The 18,209-nt window shown below is 47.1% G+C and overlaps 1 protein-coding gene across 6 annotated transcripts in view; it reads right to left on the bottom strand.

Moving 5' to 3' along the window:
• The window catches only part of ARSG (arylsulfatase G), a 146,281-nt gene that overhangs the window by 15,985 nt on the left and 112,087 nt on the right, over positions 1-18,209 (bottom strand). For all 6 annotated transcript variants that reach the window (XM_074388886.1, XM_074388885.1, XM_039476888.2 and 3 more), the window contains exons 9-10: positions 12,899-13,007; positions 1,617-1,737 (exon numbers count right to left, since the gene is read on the bottom strand). In XM_074388886.1, coding sequence (XP_074244987.1) covers positions 1,617-1,737; positions 12,899-13,007 — 230 coding nt within the window. The remainder of the gene's footprint in view (positions 1-1,616; positions 1,738-12,898; positions 13,008-18,209) is intronic.

Genomic DNA, 18,209 nt, shown 5'->3' with positions numbered 1-18,209 from the left:
GGCAGTACCAACAACGTCAAGGAGACCACAGTCCTTGAAGCACTTCCTGGTGACCCCAATTATTCCTAGCAGCCGTGGTAATAAACACTCTGGAGCACCTCTCCAGTGACGTCTGTGACAACCCTCCAGGGTCACATACTGCTAACTTCCAACCTCAAGGCGGAAACCATCTTCCTGCTTGCTGCTCTGGCTTAGGGAGAAGGGCTAGGCCTGGAAGGGTCTGCAGCTCTAGCGGGCGGATATTCTGGGGAGAAGCAGGACTTCAGAAGACCTCTCAGGCCTCATCTGATAACCCTTAAAAATTGCATTCCTGTGCACAGAGGCACCAATGGCCCACAGAGGACCCGTGTTCTGGTTTGCTGGGGGAGGCTGGGTGGGAAGAACAGCTTCAGTAACTACCAGCCACAGGACACTTGTGTACATTTGAGTCACTTCCATGTGACCCTTAGCAAAGACATAAATAGACCCTTTGATGTGTGGGTCCCTCACCAAGAAGTCATGCATTTGCAGGGCGTTGCAGAGGGGACTTGCTGCTCATTTGGCCTCCTTGCTTCTTCCTGCTTCCTCTTCCATTTGGGGAAAGGAAAACACAGGGAAATGACAAGGAAAGGCCATGAGGCCTGACATTTCCTGGCTGTCACTGCCAATGAGTGCTTCAGAGTGTAAAGAGGGGACATTGAGAGGTGAGGCTGGTAAGTGGAAGCCCAAAGCCATTGTCACAAACTGCTTGGTCAAGAACAGGCTGCAGGTCAGGCATGGTGGCTCACACCTGTAATCCCAGTACTTTGGGAGGCCAAGGTGGGTGGATCACTTGAGATCAGGAGTTCGAGACCAGCCTGGTCAACATGGTGAAACCCCATCTCTGTTACAAATACAAAAATTAGCCAAGCATGGTGGCATGGGCCTGTAATCCCAGCTACTAGGGAGGCTGAAGCAGGATAATCCCTTGAGCCTGGGAGGCGGAGGTTGCAGTGAGCTGAGATCACGCCACTGCACTCCAGCCTGGGTGACAGAGCAAGACTCCATCTCAAAAAAAAAAGAAAATAAAAGAAAGAAAACCACAACAGGCTGCAGAGCATGTGCTGAGCCCTCTGGAGCCAGGGGAATATTGGATGTAAAGCCCTTGTCGGACCTGCTGCCCAAAGGGTCTTTCACTCATTTGTTCATTTGTTCCATTATTGGTTCATCCAGTTTGCATGGACTGAATGCTGGCTGACTGAAGACAGTGAGAACTCAGAGCTGAACCTGATGGCTCAGATTCTTGCCCTCAAGAAGCTTCCATTCTAGAGGAAGAGGCTCACAATAAACACGTTGTAGACACTAGTCAGTCATCTCATCTAACAAAACATGCTGGGTAGCTATGTTATTAAATTAAAAACATGCAGGAAAAAAATGCCCATTAAAGGGAATGAGAACCTATATACACCCACCCTAAGCCAAATGGTTAAATATAAATCTGGACAGGAGTTCAGGGTTAGAAAGAGGCTCATCTCAAATGGGGTGGGAACCATCCACTTGCTTGCATCTTCCGAGGATGGTTCTGTCTGCACAGAGGTGAGAGGCAGCAGCCCAGCCTCCTAAAGAGCCTCATGTGGGCACATACCTCCCCCACTTACCCTGTGCCCAGGCTGTGACCGGCCAAAGAGCACCTCGGAGACATCCACACCATCAAAGCGCCGACCCTGGGGCAAGCTGGCCTGGGCCAGGGCTACCACAGTTGGAAAAATGTCCAGCACGCTGCAGAAATAAAAAGACTTGAGTTGGCCCCAGCTCTTCTGACTTGCTCCCTGACCCTGCTCTGTCAACACCCACCTGAACCAGCCCAGAGCAAGCACCAACAGCCTTGCTCCCACAGCCTGGCTCACCTTCTCCACCTGCCTTTTTTCCCTTTAGGTTCCACCCGGATTTCTGCTCCTACAAGAGGCAGAACGGTGCATCGGTTCAGCACCCAGGCTCTGCAGCCAGGTGTTGCCTGCGCTCAAATCCCAGCTCTTCCACCTATCTGGCTTCTCAATGCCTCTGTTTTCAGTTCTCTAAAATGGGTATGATATTTTAATAATATAGCAGTTCCCCCCTTATCAGAGAGAGACAAGTTCTAAGAGCCCCACTGAATGCCTAGAACCTTGGATTATACCAAATCTGGTTACCATAAATCAGACATGTTTATTCATTATTTTTTAGAGATAGAGTCTTACTCTGTCAGCCAGGCTGGAGTGCAGTGATGTGATCATAACTCACCGTAACCTCGAAATCCTGGGCTGAAGCAATTTTTTTTTTTTTTTTTTTTTTTTTAGACGGAGTTTCGCTCTTGTTACCCAGGCTGGAGTGCAATGGCGCGATCTCTGCTCTCCGCAACCTCCGCCTCCTGGGCTCAGGCAATTCTCCTGCCTCAGCCTCCTGAGTAGCTGGGATTACAGGCACGTGCCACCATGCCCAGCTAATTTTTTGTATTTTTAGCAGAGACGGGGTTTCTCCATGTTGACCAGGATGGTCTCGATCTCTTGACCTCGTGATCCACCCGTCTCAGCCTCCCAAAGTGCTGGGATTATAGGCGTGAGCCACCGCGCCCGGCCTTGAAGCAATTCTTGTCTGACTCCAAGAGTAACTGGGACTACAGGATGTACCACCATGCCTACGTAATATCTTTGTTGTTTTATTTTTATTTTTATTTTGTAGAGACAAGGTCTTGCTATGTTGCCTAGGCTGGTTTCAAACTCCTGGCTTCAGGTGATCCTCCTGCCTCGACCTCCCAAAATGTTGGGATTACAGGCATGAGCCACTGCACCCAGCCAGAACACGTTTCTGTTCATGTCTTCCACTCACAAATGTAATGACTTTGCCATCTGAACTAAGCACTTACCATGAACTGTGGCCATAACTTTTTCAGTTTCAGGTGCAACACCAAAGCTAGCACAAATTCCTTTTTCCTTCTTCACAATTTCGTGATAGGAGATTCATTCTTGGTGACTTACGCCTGTAATCTCAGCACTTTGGAAGGTCAAGGTGGGCGGATCACTTGATTTTGTTCTCACATGAACAAAATCCACCAAAACGTGAATAATGGCTGAACAATGGCCATGTGAACGATGGCCAGTTTGAGACCAGCCTGGGCAACAGGACAAAACCCCATCTCTAACCAAAAAAAAAATAAATAAATAAATAAAAAATAAATAGAAGATTCATTCTCACCATAGATCTTAACAACCTCAGCATATAAGCACATAATTTCTTTTCCTTTCCTTTTTTTTTTTTTTTTTTTAATGGAGTCTTGCTCTGTCACCCAGGCTGGAGATGCAGTGGTGCAATCTTGGCTCACCGCAGCCTCTGCTTCCAGGGTTCGAGTGATTCTCCTGCATCAGCCTCCTAAATAATTGGGTCGACAGGTGCATGCCATCATACCCAGCTAATTTTTGTATTTTTAGTAGAGATGGGTTTTCGCCATGTTGGCCAGGTTGGTCTCGAACTCCTGACCTCAAGTGATCTGCTTGCCTCAGCCTCCCAAGGTGCTGAGATTACAGGCGTGAGCCACCGGGCCCAGCCTTTTTTCCTTATTAAGTCAAGAACTTTCACTTTTCACTTAAAGGAAGCACATTTCAGCTTCTCTTTGGCATATTCGAATCACCAGCATTACTACTCTTGCACATTAGGGTCATTAGTAAGTAAAAATAAGTGTGACTGGAACATAAGCACTGCTACACCTCGACAATCGATCTGATAATGAGATGGCTACTAAGTGACTACCAGGCAGGTAGCGTATACAGTGTGGACACACCAGACAAAGGGATGACTCATCCTGGGTATGACGGGACAGGACGGTGCAAGACTTCACCACACTCCTCAGAATGTGCACAATTTAAAACTTACAGCCAGGCACGGTGGCTCATACCTGTAATCCCAGCACTTTGGAAGGCCGAGGCAGGTGGATTGCCTGAGGTCAGGAGTTCGCAACTGGCCTGGCCAACATAGTGAAAGCCTACCTCTACTAAAAACACATAAAATTAGCTAGGCATGGTGGCACCTGCCTGGAATCCCAGCTACTTGAGATGCTGAGGCAGAAGAATTGTTTGAACACGGGAGGCAGAGGTTGCAGTGAGCTGAGATCGAACCGTTGCCTTCTAGCCTGGGCAGCAAGAACGAGACTCCATCTCAAAAAACAAAACAAAAAACTTATATTCATTTCTATAATTTTTCATTTAATAATTCTAGACCATGGTTGATCACAGGTAACTAAAACTACAGAAAGTGAAACCATGGATAAAGGAGGACTGCTGCATTGGTACCAGCTTCAGGTGGCTGTATGCATGAAACACACACGTAAGGCACAGAGAGGAAGACCTGGCAGTCAGAAAGTACCCACTGGATGTTTGTGTTTTAATGATTCACAAGGGTAATCCCTGCAAGCCCATCTAAGAACTGAGGAGTTCTACCTGTCACCAGCTAGGTGACAGCCATTCACTTAGAGGAAACAGTGGGGTACAGGTGTCCACAAGAGAATATTCACTGCATTTCCCATTGGGTGGATCTCTGTATTATAAAAGATATACTTTTTGTTCCAAATGCCATGATATGTGAAACATTCCACTCTCTTTATTTTAGCTCTTTTAGTTCATTACAAAATAGTGAATGCCGTCAGGTGTGGTGGCTCACGCCTGTAATCCCAACACTTTGGGAGGCCGAGGTGTGTGGATCACCTGAGGTCAGAAGTTTGAGACCAGCCTAGCCAACATGGTGAAACCCTGTCTCTAGTAAAAATACAAAAACGAGCTGAGTGTGCTGGCAGACGCCTGTAATCCCAGCTACTTGGGAGTCTGAGGCAGGTGAATGGCTTGAACCTAGGAGGCAGAGGTTGCAGTGAGCCAAGATCCCACTACTGCACTCCAGCCTGAGTGAAAGAGTGAGACTCCATCTCAAAAAGAAAAAAAGAAGGAAAAAAAAAGTGAATGTTTATGGTAGAAAAAATGAGAGCATCCAGAAATATAAAAGAGAGAATAACATACATTTAGTCCATCACCCAAAGGCAGCCATTGTTCATGTATTTTTTTTTCTTTTTTATTTCTTTCTTTTTTTTTTTTTTTAAAGATGGGATTTCACCCTGATGGCCAGGCTGATTTTGAACTCCTGACCTCAGAATGAAGAGGGAGACCCAGGCATCTCAGATCAATTTCCCTTTTTCATTCCTAAGACTATAAACTTCCCTTTTTCATTCCTAAAACTGTAAACCGAAGCCCTTTTCATATGTAATTCCTAAGACTGTAAACTGAAACCCTTTTCATATGTAATTCCTAAGACTGTAAACTGAGACCCTTTTCATATGTTAAGCTATAAACCTAAGATTCTTCCACGTGTAACATCTAAAGTGTAAGCCTATATAAAGAAGGAATCTTCCTTTGTTAGGGGAGCTTGGATATTAGGCAAATATGCCACCTTGTTCCCGGGCTGAATAAACTCCTTCCTCCAATATTCGGTGTCCGAAAGATGTTTCCCACGGCCGCTCCTGCAACAAAGTGATCCACCCACCTCAGCCTCCCAAAGTGCTAGAATTACAGGCATGAGCCACCACGCCTGGCCATTGTTCATATTTTAGTGGATTTTGTGGATGCGATTTTTTAAAAGTCATACGGTACAAGGTTACTTTACCTATGGCACATCTTCCTCCAGCCTGATGTGCCCATGTTGGCAGAAAACGGAAGTTTTCAGCAAGAACAGAGAGGCTGCTCCTTCAACAGAGCCATTTATCTGATGACCAGGCCAACTGGAAGTCAGCGGGGCTTAGTGAAGGCAGGAGGGCTGAGCTAATGGGAAGCTGGACTTCCCCACAAAAGAGGCCCTGGTTGCCCTGAAGCTGGGTGCAGTGGCGGGACTTGAGGTTTTTGCATGCACTATTCACCGGGAAGCCTCCAGGGTGACACATCCCCACTTTCCTCAGTCTGATATCTGGGGGCCTGGGGGGATATCCGCCCTCTAAGGGGGCTGCAGAAAGGACCTTCCCTGAGGCTCTGTCTCCTGTTAGCCACCTACTTCTGCTCTCCAGCGCTCCACCTACAACCTCAGGCAGAATCTCTCCATTGACCGAGGTACAGAGCGTTTCTATTTGTCTTTGGCTCTCACGTTCCTTGGAGCTGATGGCTTATCTCTTGAGATACCAGCTCTAAGACCTGGCATCCTACTCCAACGCAAAGTCAAGAATGCAGACTCGGCGCTCGCAGAGCATGGAACAGTCCAGAAACCTGTCCAGAGACCAAGGTTCCTGCCACAACCCGGAAAGCAAAGAGAACCACAAACCAGTCTGAAAAGGCTGCGGTGGTTTGGAGCTGTTTGCTTGAGTTTTCTCGAAATTGTGCCCCTGAGAAAGATCAGCGTCACAGATGGGTCAGATCAGTCAGCAAAAGAAACAGGATCTGTACTCGATGTTGGAAAGTATTGTATATTTTCTTTTTCCATGTGATTTTCCCCCACTACTCTATCCTGAGGTTTAGCATCCTAATTATATAGCACTAAGTCTAACGTTCACGGAATCCTAATGTCTCAGACTTTGGCAAGAACTTCAGAGGTACCTAGTCCACACGGAGCACAAAGAAAACCTCTCGCCCATGAGAAAAGCTTCAGTACGTCCGGTGACTCAAGCCACTCAAGGCAGCCCCGTCCAGATTTGGCAAGCTTGGGCTATGAAATAGTCCTTCCCTAAGTAACAGAAAAAGCCAAGACCCTGAGGTTAGCCCTGGAAGGGGAGATGGTCCTTGGCACAATCAGCCCAATGCCACCCCAGGGCTGGGCCCCAGCCTACGTGTGAACTTGGAGAAAGCATCTGCCCTACTAAGGCTACCAAGGGCACCCCAGCTACTCCAAACCTCAAACCCCTCCAAAGCAATTGGGCCTGGGAGTCTTTAAAACCTCAGCGAAAGAGATAAAATCAATAGAAACCTATACTTTCAAGTTTCCTGTGTTCATTTGCTTGGCTTTTGGCAGAGCCACATTTCATGGGACCTAGGCACTTCTGCCTTCGTGGGTTTTTTCCTCTATTTTTGCTTTTTGCGATGGAGTTTTGCTCTTGTTACCCAGGCTGGAGTGAAATGGTGCGATCTCGGCTCACCGCAACCTCCGCCTCCTGGGTTCAGGCAATTCTCCTGCCTCAACCTCCTGAATAGCTGGGATTACAGGCACGTGCTACCATGCCCAGCTAATTTTTGTATTTTTAGTAGAGGCGGAGTTTCACCATGTTGACCAGGATGGTCTCGATCTCTTGACCTCATGATCCACCCGCCTCCGCCTCCCAAAGTGCTGGGATTGCAGGCGTGAGCCACCGTGCCCAGCCTATCTTATTTTTTTTTTAAAAAAAGAGGGTCAGGCACGGTGGCTTACCCCTGTAATCTCATCACTTTGGGAGGCTGCAGTGGGTGGATCACCTGAGGTCAGGAGTTCGAGACCAGCCTAGCCAACACGGCAAAATCCGTCTCTACTAAAATTACAAAAAAAAATTAGCCAGGTATGGTGGTGGGTGCCTGTAACCCCAGCTACTTGGGAGGCTGAGGCAGGAGAATCACTTGAACCCAGGAGTCAAGAGATTGCAGTGAGCCGAGATCATACCACTGCATTCCAGTCTGTCCGACAGTGGGACTCCATCTCAAAAAAAAAAAAAAAAGAAAAAAGAAAAGAAAAGAAAAAGGAAATACGTGCTTCTTCTTTTCTATGGCTCTGGCCAACCCAGACTCTGACGGTTGTTTGTAGAAAGGGTATATATTTGTGTTCTTATCCAAGAAGTTGCTGAAGGAACTTAGGAGTGGAGATGGAGGCAGTGGCGAAGAGGATGCAGAAAGTCCCGGCCTGCTGGGTGGATCATTTGAAGTCAGGAGTTTAAGACCAGCCTGGCCAACATGATGGAACTCCATCTCTACTAAAAATACAAAAATTAACTGGGTGTGATGGCACACGCCTGTAGTCCCAGCTACTCGGGAGGTTGAGGCAGGAGAATCACTTGAACCCGGGAGGTGGAGGTTGCAGTGAGCTGAGATCACGCCACTGCACTCCAGCCTCAGCAACAGCCTTGAGACTCCATCTCAAAAAAAAAAAAAAAAAAAAAAAAAAAAAAAAGGCCTGGCCTGCTGGACCCCAACGTGTGCAGGTAAGGGATAGGGAAGGGGAAGGGGGAGTGGAAGATCCACAGGAGGGTTCCTTCCAGAGGGATGGACCCACATGGACTTCAGGACGCATAGGATGGGACCCGAGGTGCTGTGCTGGGCAGCCCTGGGGTGGAAGGCATCCCAGGATGAAGGCAGGGGATGGAGAGGAAGGGTATTTCTAGAAGCTGAGAACATTTTATCTGGAAAAAGGTGGATCTGATCTGAGGACAGGAAGTGAGAAGCAGGAGGGGGTTGTTCAGGGATGGATTGGAGGCTCTTGGACCCAGAGAGGGAGGCTTTGTGTTCGTCTCTCCCGAGTGAGGGCGCCGAGAGAGCTTCCTCTGAAGAAAAGGAGGGGACAGGGAACAGCAGGGTTCATCCCCTGGCCACGAGAGCACTTCTTTCCTAGCACTGAGCTGTAAATTTCTTTCCGCATTTAGTTTTAAGTTTTCTCCTGCATTGTTCTTCCCTGTCATCATCCCCGAGAAAAGTGAGGTACCCACCCCTTCCTGATCTCAGCCATGGAGCTGTGCGGGCAAGCCTACGCTCACATTTGATGGGCAGCTTCCCTGGCACCCTTATCCACATGCGGGTCCCTCTTAGAAGCCAGCATAGCCCCAACCACACTGATTTCAGGGAGAACTGGGGTCCCAGGGGTCCCAGAGCATCAGGGGATGCCACCCAGCAAACCAAGCACGTCTTACAGAGTAAAGAGAGCTGCCAAGAGTTGGGGTGGGGATGAGACCACCTTCCCACCTCCCCCAACAGCCACCACGCACTCCCAGATCCAGGGAGGAGGAGAGGGCTTACTTAGAAAGGGGACATGTGGTTAGGCCCTGCCTGGAGGTGACACCAAAACCACAGAACACTACTGTGAGCAGCACCTCCTCGCAGCTTCTACTGCCAAGACCTGTGCCTCGAGACGGGCCAGAACCAGGTGAATCCCTCTTCCACACACCTGACTATCTTTCAGAGAGCCACGAGGTAGCCCAGGGGATTACCTGTTCTCCTGGCTAACACAGCGGCTTTAGCTGTTTTTCAAACAAGATTGTTTCAAGTCCTTTTTGCCATTCTGGTCACCTCATACTTGCCCCAGTTCATCTCTGAAGGACTGATCCTCTTTCGGAGCAGAGATGGGGTCTCCCAGCTCAGAGGCGGAGCAGGCCCTTCCCCTTCTTGTAGATGGCTAAGAGGGCTTCCGCTAAAGCCATAGTTCCCAGCCAGTGTGAGTTCACCCTCCCCAGGGACGTTTGGCGCTGCCTGGAAACGTACTGACTGTACCACTTAGGAGGTGGGGTGGGGATGCAATTGGCATCTAATGGGTAGAAGCCAGGGCTGCTGCTAAACATCCTATAATGCACACAGGACAGTCCTCCAAAACAAATTGTGATCCAGCCCCAAATGCCAACCATGCCACGGTTGGGAAAGCCTGCAATCGCAGTTTTAGGTGAAAATTTCTGAAATGTTTTCACATGTGCCGCCAAAGCCCTGCCCTGCTGAAGGTAAGGGAGACCCTAAACAAAAAACTTTCTGCCTAGTCTGCTCGTGGCTGCCACCACCCCAGTCCCTGGAGTAATGATTGAACCATAGTTGGACACGGCAATAAATATTTGCTGAATAAATGCATTTTCCCCATTCTGTGCTTGTGTCTTTGGAGGCAGGTCATGTGCGAGGCCTTTCTCTCATCTTATGACATCACCCAGGAGCACACTGAATATTAACACTGGTTATCTCTAAAACCAGTGGGATCAATGTGAACGGATCCCCCACACCTTCTCTTTTACTTTTCTGTATTCGTATTTCTATCAACTTGACTACTCTCTGATGCTCATAATTCCTTAGGGCCTTGAGAATATAGGTTTAAGGGACTCTGGCTTTAGCTCTTAGTGGATTAAGGGACTTATCTCTGATCTGGAAGATCTCTATTCCTCAAGAAATAAAATGAGAGTAGGTGATATGCAGTCTAGGTAGGGGGTGGGTGCCAGGCTGGGTTCCCAAAAACATGAAGCATTAGCATCAGTTTCTTGAATTTGGATCATAACACCATTCTCTGTCAAGCTGACTCTGAGGCATCAAGGGAAAGAGAAACGCGCACACACAGCCTGTCCGGGCAGTAAGGAAACTCCACCCAAATTTGCTTTACATGGATTAACATGGGAAACAGAAAGAGGGTAAATCTTTTGAGGTAAAACTGGCTGGCTGAAATCCAGCCTAATTTAACAAAAAGCTATCCTGGGTGTGATGGCTCACGCCTGTAATCCCAGTGCTTTGGGAGGCTCAGAAGGGAGGAGTGCTTGGGACCAGGAGTTCAACACCAGCCTGGGCAACATTAAGACACCCCATCCCAGCCAGGTGCGGTGGCTCACACCTGTAATATCAGCACTTTGGGAGGCCAAGGCGGGCAGATCACGAGGTCAGGAATTGGAGAGTAGCCAGGCCAACATGGTGAAACCCCGTCTCTACTAAAAATATAAAAATTAACTGGGCATGGTAGTGGCCGCCTGTAATCCAGCTGCTCAGGAGGCTGGAGCAGGAGAAATCGCTTGAACCCAGGAGGCAGAGGTTTCAGTGAGCCGAAACCATTGCATTCCATAGCAACAGAGTGAGACCCTGTCTCAAAACTAAAAAAAAAATAAAAAGAAAGAGACCTTGTCCTTACAAAAAGTCAAAAAATTAGCCAGGCATAGTGGCGCATGCCTGTAGTCCTAGCTACTCGGAAGGCTGAGGTGGGAGGATTACATAAATCTGGGAGTTCAAGGCTGCAGTGAGCTATGATCTCCGCACTGCACTTCAGCCTGGGTGACAGAGTGGGACCCTGTCTCTTAAAAAAAATTAATAAATAAAATAAAAAATATATATGTGTAGATGTGTGTATGCACACACACACACACACATATACACATATATGAGGTTGTTGCAAAAGTAATTTCAGTTTTTACTACTAAAAGTAATGGCAAAAATCACGACTTTTGCACCAACCTAATGTATCTCCCAAGAGCCATGATATGGTGTATTGGTATTGTCCTGGCAAAATTCCAGGGGCCCTCAGGCAGACACTGCCTTGTACCCAGAACTCACTGCCTTTGGGTCACCGAACCATCCCCTCAGTCAGTTGTCTCCTCTAAGGCTCTACATTATCAACGAGATGAGGCCCCTTGATCATGGTTGACTATAGGTGCAAACGCCATTCTCCAATAAGAAGCCACGGCTTGGCTGTCTGTGATGCAGCTTGAGAGACGGCTGAGTTGGCTGTGCATGCGCAGTCCAGCCGTGAACACTTGGCCCCCTTGATAAGCACTTTGACTACACCAAGTCAGCCCTATAAAAAGCAGCCTGCCTGGCCCTTTTCCCAGGCAGTCTTGACATCACAGATTCCAGGCTCCGCTGTTGTTGTCACACCTGCTAGTACCCGCTGACAGCACACTGCCCTCTCCTGACTGTACAGGGCTGACCCGGAATTCCTGGGGGCCCCACAGGCTGCCAGCGATGATGCCCACCCACCCCATACTTTGGCCCTCAGAGCTGTTTACTCTTTTCTCCTGGGCTTGAGTTTCTCCCCTCCTCCCCACTGGATCCAGGGAAGTCGGTGCCAATGAAGCTTGCTTGCCTCTACTCAGCTGTGTTCTTTATGCCAGAACTCATTGGGCTAATGGCAATGAACCTCTGGAATTAGGAAATTGGTCTTTAACCAGACCAGTTTTTTTGGCACAGGAATTAGCACAGGGTTCTACAAGGGGTCCCTCTTGTTAGTGAACACCGGGTAGAACCCAGAGAGGAAGGCCCTGTCTGAATTAGTGCAGCATCCCCAGTATAAGTCATGCTCCCACAGCTAGGAAGATGTTGCTTTCACATAGACGCTGCACAGCCAAGTTCTTTGCCATGGAGATGGCCTCCTGGATCTGCCTTACTGCAGCAGTAAGAGTAATGGTGAGACATCACATTTACCTGATGTGATGGGTCTGCGGTGAGTTACACAGAGAGCTTCCTTCTAATAAAGGAAGCACCCAGAGACTCAGTTCATTGAGAAGCTTCATGGCCAGAAGTAGGAAGAATGTCTTTGCCTAATGATTCATTCTTTCCCTAATGGCCTAGAGGGGCCACCTTTCTTCTCCATCCTCCTCCTGGGGAAGTGGACATCTGGACTCCTTTCTTGGGCCCATCTGATTGCTAGAGACTAGTTGGCTTCTCACAGTCACCCCTAAGACATCTGCCTTAACTCCAAGGATGGAATAATCACAGCTCAAATGATCTATTCCCTCTGTCAGCTTGGCCCAGGCTGAGAGGGGAGATGCTGCTGCTGCTATCTTTTCTGTGGCTTTCTCTCCAGCAGACACAGCCAGGACCCAATGCTGATGTATGTGAAACAAAGCAATCCCTTCTCCACTCAGGCATTATTCCCAGAAGATGGCTTGTGTCCCACTTCACTGTTTCTCCCTACCAACCTCTCCTCTCCCCTCCCCTCCTTTCCCCTCCCATCTCTTCCCTTCCCTTCTTTTTAGAGACAGGGTCTTGCTCTGTTGCAGGGTAGTCTCAAACTCCTGGCCTCAGGCAATCCTCCTGCCTCAGCCTCCCAAAGTGCTGGGATTACAGAAGTGAGCCCCCACACTTGGCCCCACTTCACTATTACTTTCATAGCTTCTACAATCAGAGTCTTAGAAGTGTCTGGGAACGTCTGGCAAAGGCCAGTGATGAATGACCTTCCTGAGGCCTCTAGCCACCAATGCCTCCATGACTTTTCTTGCTCTGGACCCCAACATCTCAAGGTAGTTTGGGTCTCATACCTTAACAAGGCAGTGCTGGTGACATTGACTGGAACTCTGCCAGGCCAGTAAGCCAGTGCCGGGACGCGGTGCCCACCTTCCCAGGTTGTCTGCTTAGCTGGACTTCCCCCTGTGAGAGGAAGGGAGGTAGCTGGTTCATCCATGGTGATAACTTGAAACTTCTTTTCAGCTAGGAGATGGTCTCTGGGAGAACCCCTCTCTGAGTTTCCAATAACCCCAACAAAGGAATAACTTTTTTGGTAACCAGCTATTTTCCTCGACTAGCTAGTATCTTTCAACATATGCTTTTTATTTTACTGGACTTCAGATGTAAAAAGTTGCCTCACTCTACTGAATCACCTCATTTTATTTTCTTCATAAGACCTTCCCCACGGTAAATTTTTTCGTTTATTGATTTGCCTGTTGTGTGTCTCAACACATGAGACTTCATCAGTCTCATGCACCTAAGGCACAGAGGGGCTTAAAAAAATCTTTGTGGAATAAGTGAAGTTCTCTTCCTAGTGATCACAATGTGACTGTCTGTTTAGGATGAAGAAATACAACTATTAAAGAAGAAGGAAACTTCTCCAGCTATTTGATCCGCTCACCATCCAAGAACTGATCTGGCATGGATTTTATGGCTTTATTTTGCTTTGCTTTGCTTTGTTTTTCCTTGAATTAATGAGTTGTTCTGATGTTATGGAGACAGTGTCCGTAATAGCTCCAACCTCTTGCCTCTCGGGGGAGGTAAGAACTAACTACGTGCGATCTATGAATGTCCACTTTGGCAATTAAAGGAATTATTTTTGTAACCATTAAGTCAAAAGTGACCACCAGTATAATGATGGCCAGCGGGCTGGAAGAGATGAGGTCATGTTTGATGGAAACATCCTGAATACATGTTGGGTTGCATTAACCACGACCATCCCACCACCCCCACACACACCCCACCCTCATCCTGGTTGAGCCAAGGGCCAAGGATCCCACAAAGTTAGCGTGTGCACAGCCTTTCCAAGGCAAGTGCCGTGTGTGGCTCACACACACTGCGGTCATGCAACTTCCCTTTGTTTGGCTGGTGTGAATAATAAAAGCAGTTACGTGGGGAGGAGCGTGGGGAGGAACAAGATGAAGGCTTCTGTCGCTCTGTACCAGCACTGCTGCAAACAGAACCTTTGATGTCCCTGGCCCAGCACACCACACCGGAAATGCTCAGCATTCTTGGGACTTTTTCATAACCAGCTTTGGAGTCCCTCAAGTTTTGAAGTAAGAAACAAAACACAAAATAACTTACATCCTATGGACTGTTTATGTGTAAGGGCGTGGGGTTCGAAAAACCAATTGGAGTCTCTGCAGGCTGAGTGAGACGTCTTTTGATCTAGCTCAGCGTTGCTCAAGTACGTCCTTCCTATCGAGAGCCACGTCTCCCATAAATACATATTGCTCCCTCCAATGTATTCGAACACTTGGAACAAAGAACCCAGAACCCCAGCAAGCATAAAACGCATTTCCACGTGGCTCTGGAATGTATGACTTATGCTTCAGCTCAGGGCCAAAGAGCAGGGAGGAAGCATCCTCTCAAAGGCATGTGCTGGGGCTTTGTGGTTACTTCCACCCCCATGGGGGCATCTTTGGAGAAGTTTGGGGTATGGGTGGGTGAAAACAGGGAGCCTGTTTATATGCATGACCATGGTGTATAATATTCAAACAGTCTTGTTTAACCTTTAAGGCCAGATGCTAAGGAAAGATCAAGGCTTTAGTTCCAGGAAACAAGCCATTAGCTCTGCCAGTCAATCAGAAGGCAGGAGCTGTGGGTCTGCATTGGGGTGGGTAATGACACTAGGGTTGGACACAGGATTTGGTCTCTGCCTCCAGGATGTTTCCAGAAGGGTAAACTGACCTTTAATTAGTAAATTTGCTAATCGGCTTTTACCACTAGGGATTCTTTTTGTTTGCCACAACCTTTTGTGTTGCTGTCTTGTAGGTGACTGACTTTCCTAATGCATTCTTCAGAGAAAAATGTTTCAGTGTGCTTGCCTTATTTCAGCAAAGGATTGAAAGCTGGAGGGGTTTGGAGAAATCCGGCTAGTTATAAAACAGGTATAGTCAACAAAGCAGACCGTCTCCTTGCAAAGATTCAGGAATTAGGAGAAAGAAAAAGACTGGCTGAGAGAAACCCCCACCCAGTGTGGTCACTTAAGGAGCAATCCCCTCTTTCTGCCGTAGAAACTACTCGGCTGGTGCAGGCTACACCCTGGGTTCTGGCTTTCACAGGAAGACACAATTATATATGCCAGTCACGCAAATGATCACCAGCCCACAGACCTTGTATTCTAAAGGGATTTATCTTAAAAGAGTCTAGAGTGTGAACAAGCATAAACATTATTTATGTATCACCCATAACACAGATACTGTCTTGCTATAAATCCCAAATTCTCACTGGTACTGCTAGGAGCGGACAAAGCTTACAAAGATCTGACTAGGGTTGTGTAGTCTAATGATAAGATGCATATGCTTGTTTCAAACAGACCTGTTGTATTTTACCTGCACCAGCAAAGGCTGAATTCTAGCATAGCTACTCATGATCCCCCAATAGTCTTCAGTGATACCTGCTCACACTAATGGATAGTTATTTGAAGTTAAACATATTAATAATAAGAGCAATAATAACATCCCCTATTTATCGAGCTGTTACTAAGTACCAGGTTAAGTGCTCCTAAGCATAATACATGCTTCCTGGCATTATCTCACTGAATCCTTATGACAACCTCTCAAGTTAGGCACTGTTATCCCCATTCTTCTGATGAGGAAAGCAAAGCTCAGAGAGGCTAAGTAATCTGCCCAAAGTCACATAGCTAGGAAATAATAGAGCCAAGATCTGAATACCGGTCTGACTACACAGCCAGCACCCTCACTCACTAAACCTTCTAGGGCAGTGGTTCCCATTTTGAATATATATTAGAATCACTAGGGGAGCTTTTAAAAAATGTCCATGCCAAGGTCTCTTTCCCAGAGATTGTGATTTAATCGGCCTGCAGTGAGGCTTGGACATCAATATCTTCTAAAACTCTCCTGGGGATTTAGTGTGGAGAACACCCATTCCCAGAGAAGGAGGGCGAGGGGCAAGATCGGGAAGAGAACACAGCACATTTCAAAGTTCAATGTAGCTTATGTAACCACAGGCTTTCTGCTACCCATGCCTTTGTAACTTTATGCCATAGCATCATAAATATGACCTCGTAAGTCACAGCAAGAACAATAGATAATCCATAAATGACACTTGTAATTGCTTTTCAATTTCAAACACGATTCATTCATTTAGATAAGCCTCCATACTTTGATCAGGCACTGGCGCATTAAAAGTGTTAGTTGCCTTCGGCTTTCTGTCGAGAAATGCATGTCTTATAGCCATGAGAATGCATTTCTATGCACTTGTGGTTACTTATGACTCTAATTAAAGCAGAACCTCTTACTTAAAGCAATAAATATTTAGCCACAGCAACCAAAATATAAACAAAACCATGATTCATGAATTTGCTTATTTGTGCTTCTCTGGGTACGGAAGTGAAGTGGCATTTTATGATGCATCAAGATGGGGCAGGCTAAGGAAGACTCACCACGGCCCACGCGGAGGAACAGTGGCCTTTCTTGGCTGGAACCCAAGGACCACGTTTCACTGAGTCAGAAGGGTAATGCCACGAACAAGGAAATTTACAAATTTCTCCATACAGAAGAATCACCAGAAGAGATCTCATCTAAGATACGGATTTCTGGGTCCTATCCCCAATAATTCTAATTTAATAACTCTGGGTTAGGGGTAGGGCTCTGATTTTAGGTAATTCTGATGTCAGTGGTCTGAAAACCAGAGTTGAAGAAGTATTCAAGGAATAATTAGGAGGATGCCTTTGGGGGCAGACAGGTCTCCAGTGCCACCCCTGCCAACCATGTGGCCTTGGGCAGAATTCATAATCTCCCTCAGTCTCAATCATCACCGGGAAGCAGGGAAGTGATTGTACAGTTGACCCTTGAATAACACAAGAGTTAGGGTACTGACTCCGAGCAGTTGAAAACCTGGGCATAACCTTTGCCTCTCCTAAAAGTTAACTACTAATATCCTTAGGTTGACCAGGAAGCCTTACCAATAACACAATCAATTAAGACATATTCAGTATGTTATTTGTATTATAAACTGTAGACGTATAATAAAGTGAGCTACAGAAAAGAAAATGTTAGTAATAAAATTCTGGCCAGGCAGAGTAGCTCATGCCTGCAATCCCAGCACTTTGGGAGGTCAAGGAAGGAGGATGGCTTAAAGCCCAGGAGTCTGAAAACAGCCTGGGCAACATAGTAAGACCTTGTCTCTACAAAAAAAAATAATAAAAAACACAAAATTAGCCAGAGGTGGTAGTTCCAGCTGCTTGGGAGTCCTAGCTGGTAGTCCAGGCTACTTGGAAGGCTGAGGTGGGGGGGAATCACTTGAGCCCAAGAGGTTGAGGCAGCAGTGAGCTCTGATTACATCACTGCCCTCTAGCCTGGGCAACACAGTGAGCGAACGTGAGAGAGAGAGAGAGAGAGAGAGAGAGAGAGAGGGAGAGAAAGAGAGAGAGAGGGAGGGAGAGAAAGAGAGAAAGAAAGAGAGAGAGGGAGGGAGAGAGAGAAAAAAGAAAAAAGAGAGAGGGGAAGAGAGAGAGAGGGAGGGAGAGAGAGAGAAAGAAAAAGAAAGAGAGGGAGGGAGGGAAGGAGGGAGAGAAGGAAAGAGAAAGAAAGAAAGAAAAAGAAAGAAAGAAAGAAAGGAGAAGGAAGGAAGGAAGAAAAGAACGGAAGGAAGGACGGAGGAAGGAAAGATCAGAAGAAAGACAAAGTATAGTCTATGGCCATACCACCCCGAATGCACCTGCTCTTGTCTGATCTTGGAAGCTAAGCAGGGTCAGGCCTGGTTAGTACTTGGATGGGAGAATACCTGGGATACTGAGTGCTATAGGCTTAAACAAAAATAAAAATAATGAAAAATAAAAGTAAATTTAAAAAAAGACCAAATGTATGTCTGTTCATTAAGTGGAAGTGGATCATCATAAAGGTCTTTATCCTGGTTGTCTTCATGTTGCGCAGGCTAAGGAAGAGGAGGAGGAGAGGAGAGGCTGTCCTGCTGTCTCGGGGTGGCAGAGGCAGAAGAGCCTTCATATATTAAGTGGACCCACGTAGCTCAAATTCATGTCATTCAAGAGTCAACTGTACTTCTAGGGTTGTGGGAACAGTTATGTAAGATAGTGTACATAAAGCTTTAAGCAAGGGACTTTTGCATAATGCCTGCCAGAGACGTGCCAACCAAATTACC

This window comes from Saimiri boliviensis, chromosome 17 (genome assembly GCF_048565385.1).
Source record: "Saimiri boliviensis isolate mSaiBol1 chromosome 17, mSaiBol1.pri, whole genome shotgun sequence".
In the NCBI taxonomy this organism is placed as follows: domain Eukaryota; kingdom Metazoa; phylum Chordata; class Mammalia; order Primates; family Cebidae; genus Saimiri; species Saimiri boliviensis.
The sequence above is the reverse complement of the archived record's forward strand: the minus strand, read 5'-3'. Positions and strand labels throughout refer to the sequence as shown.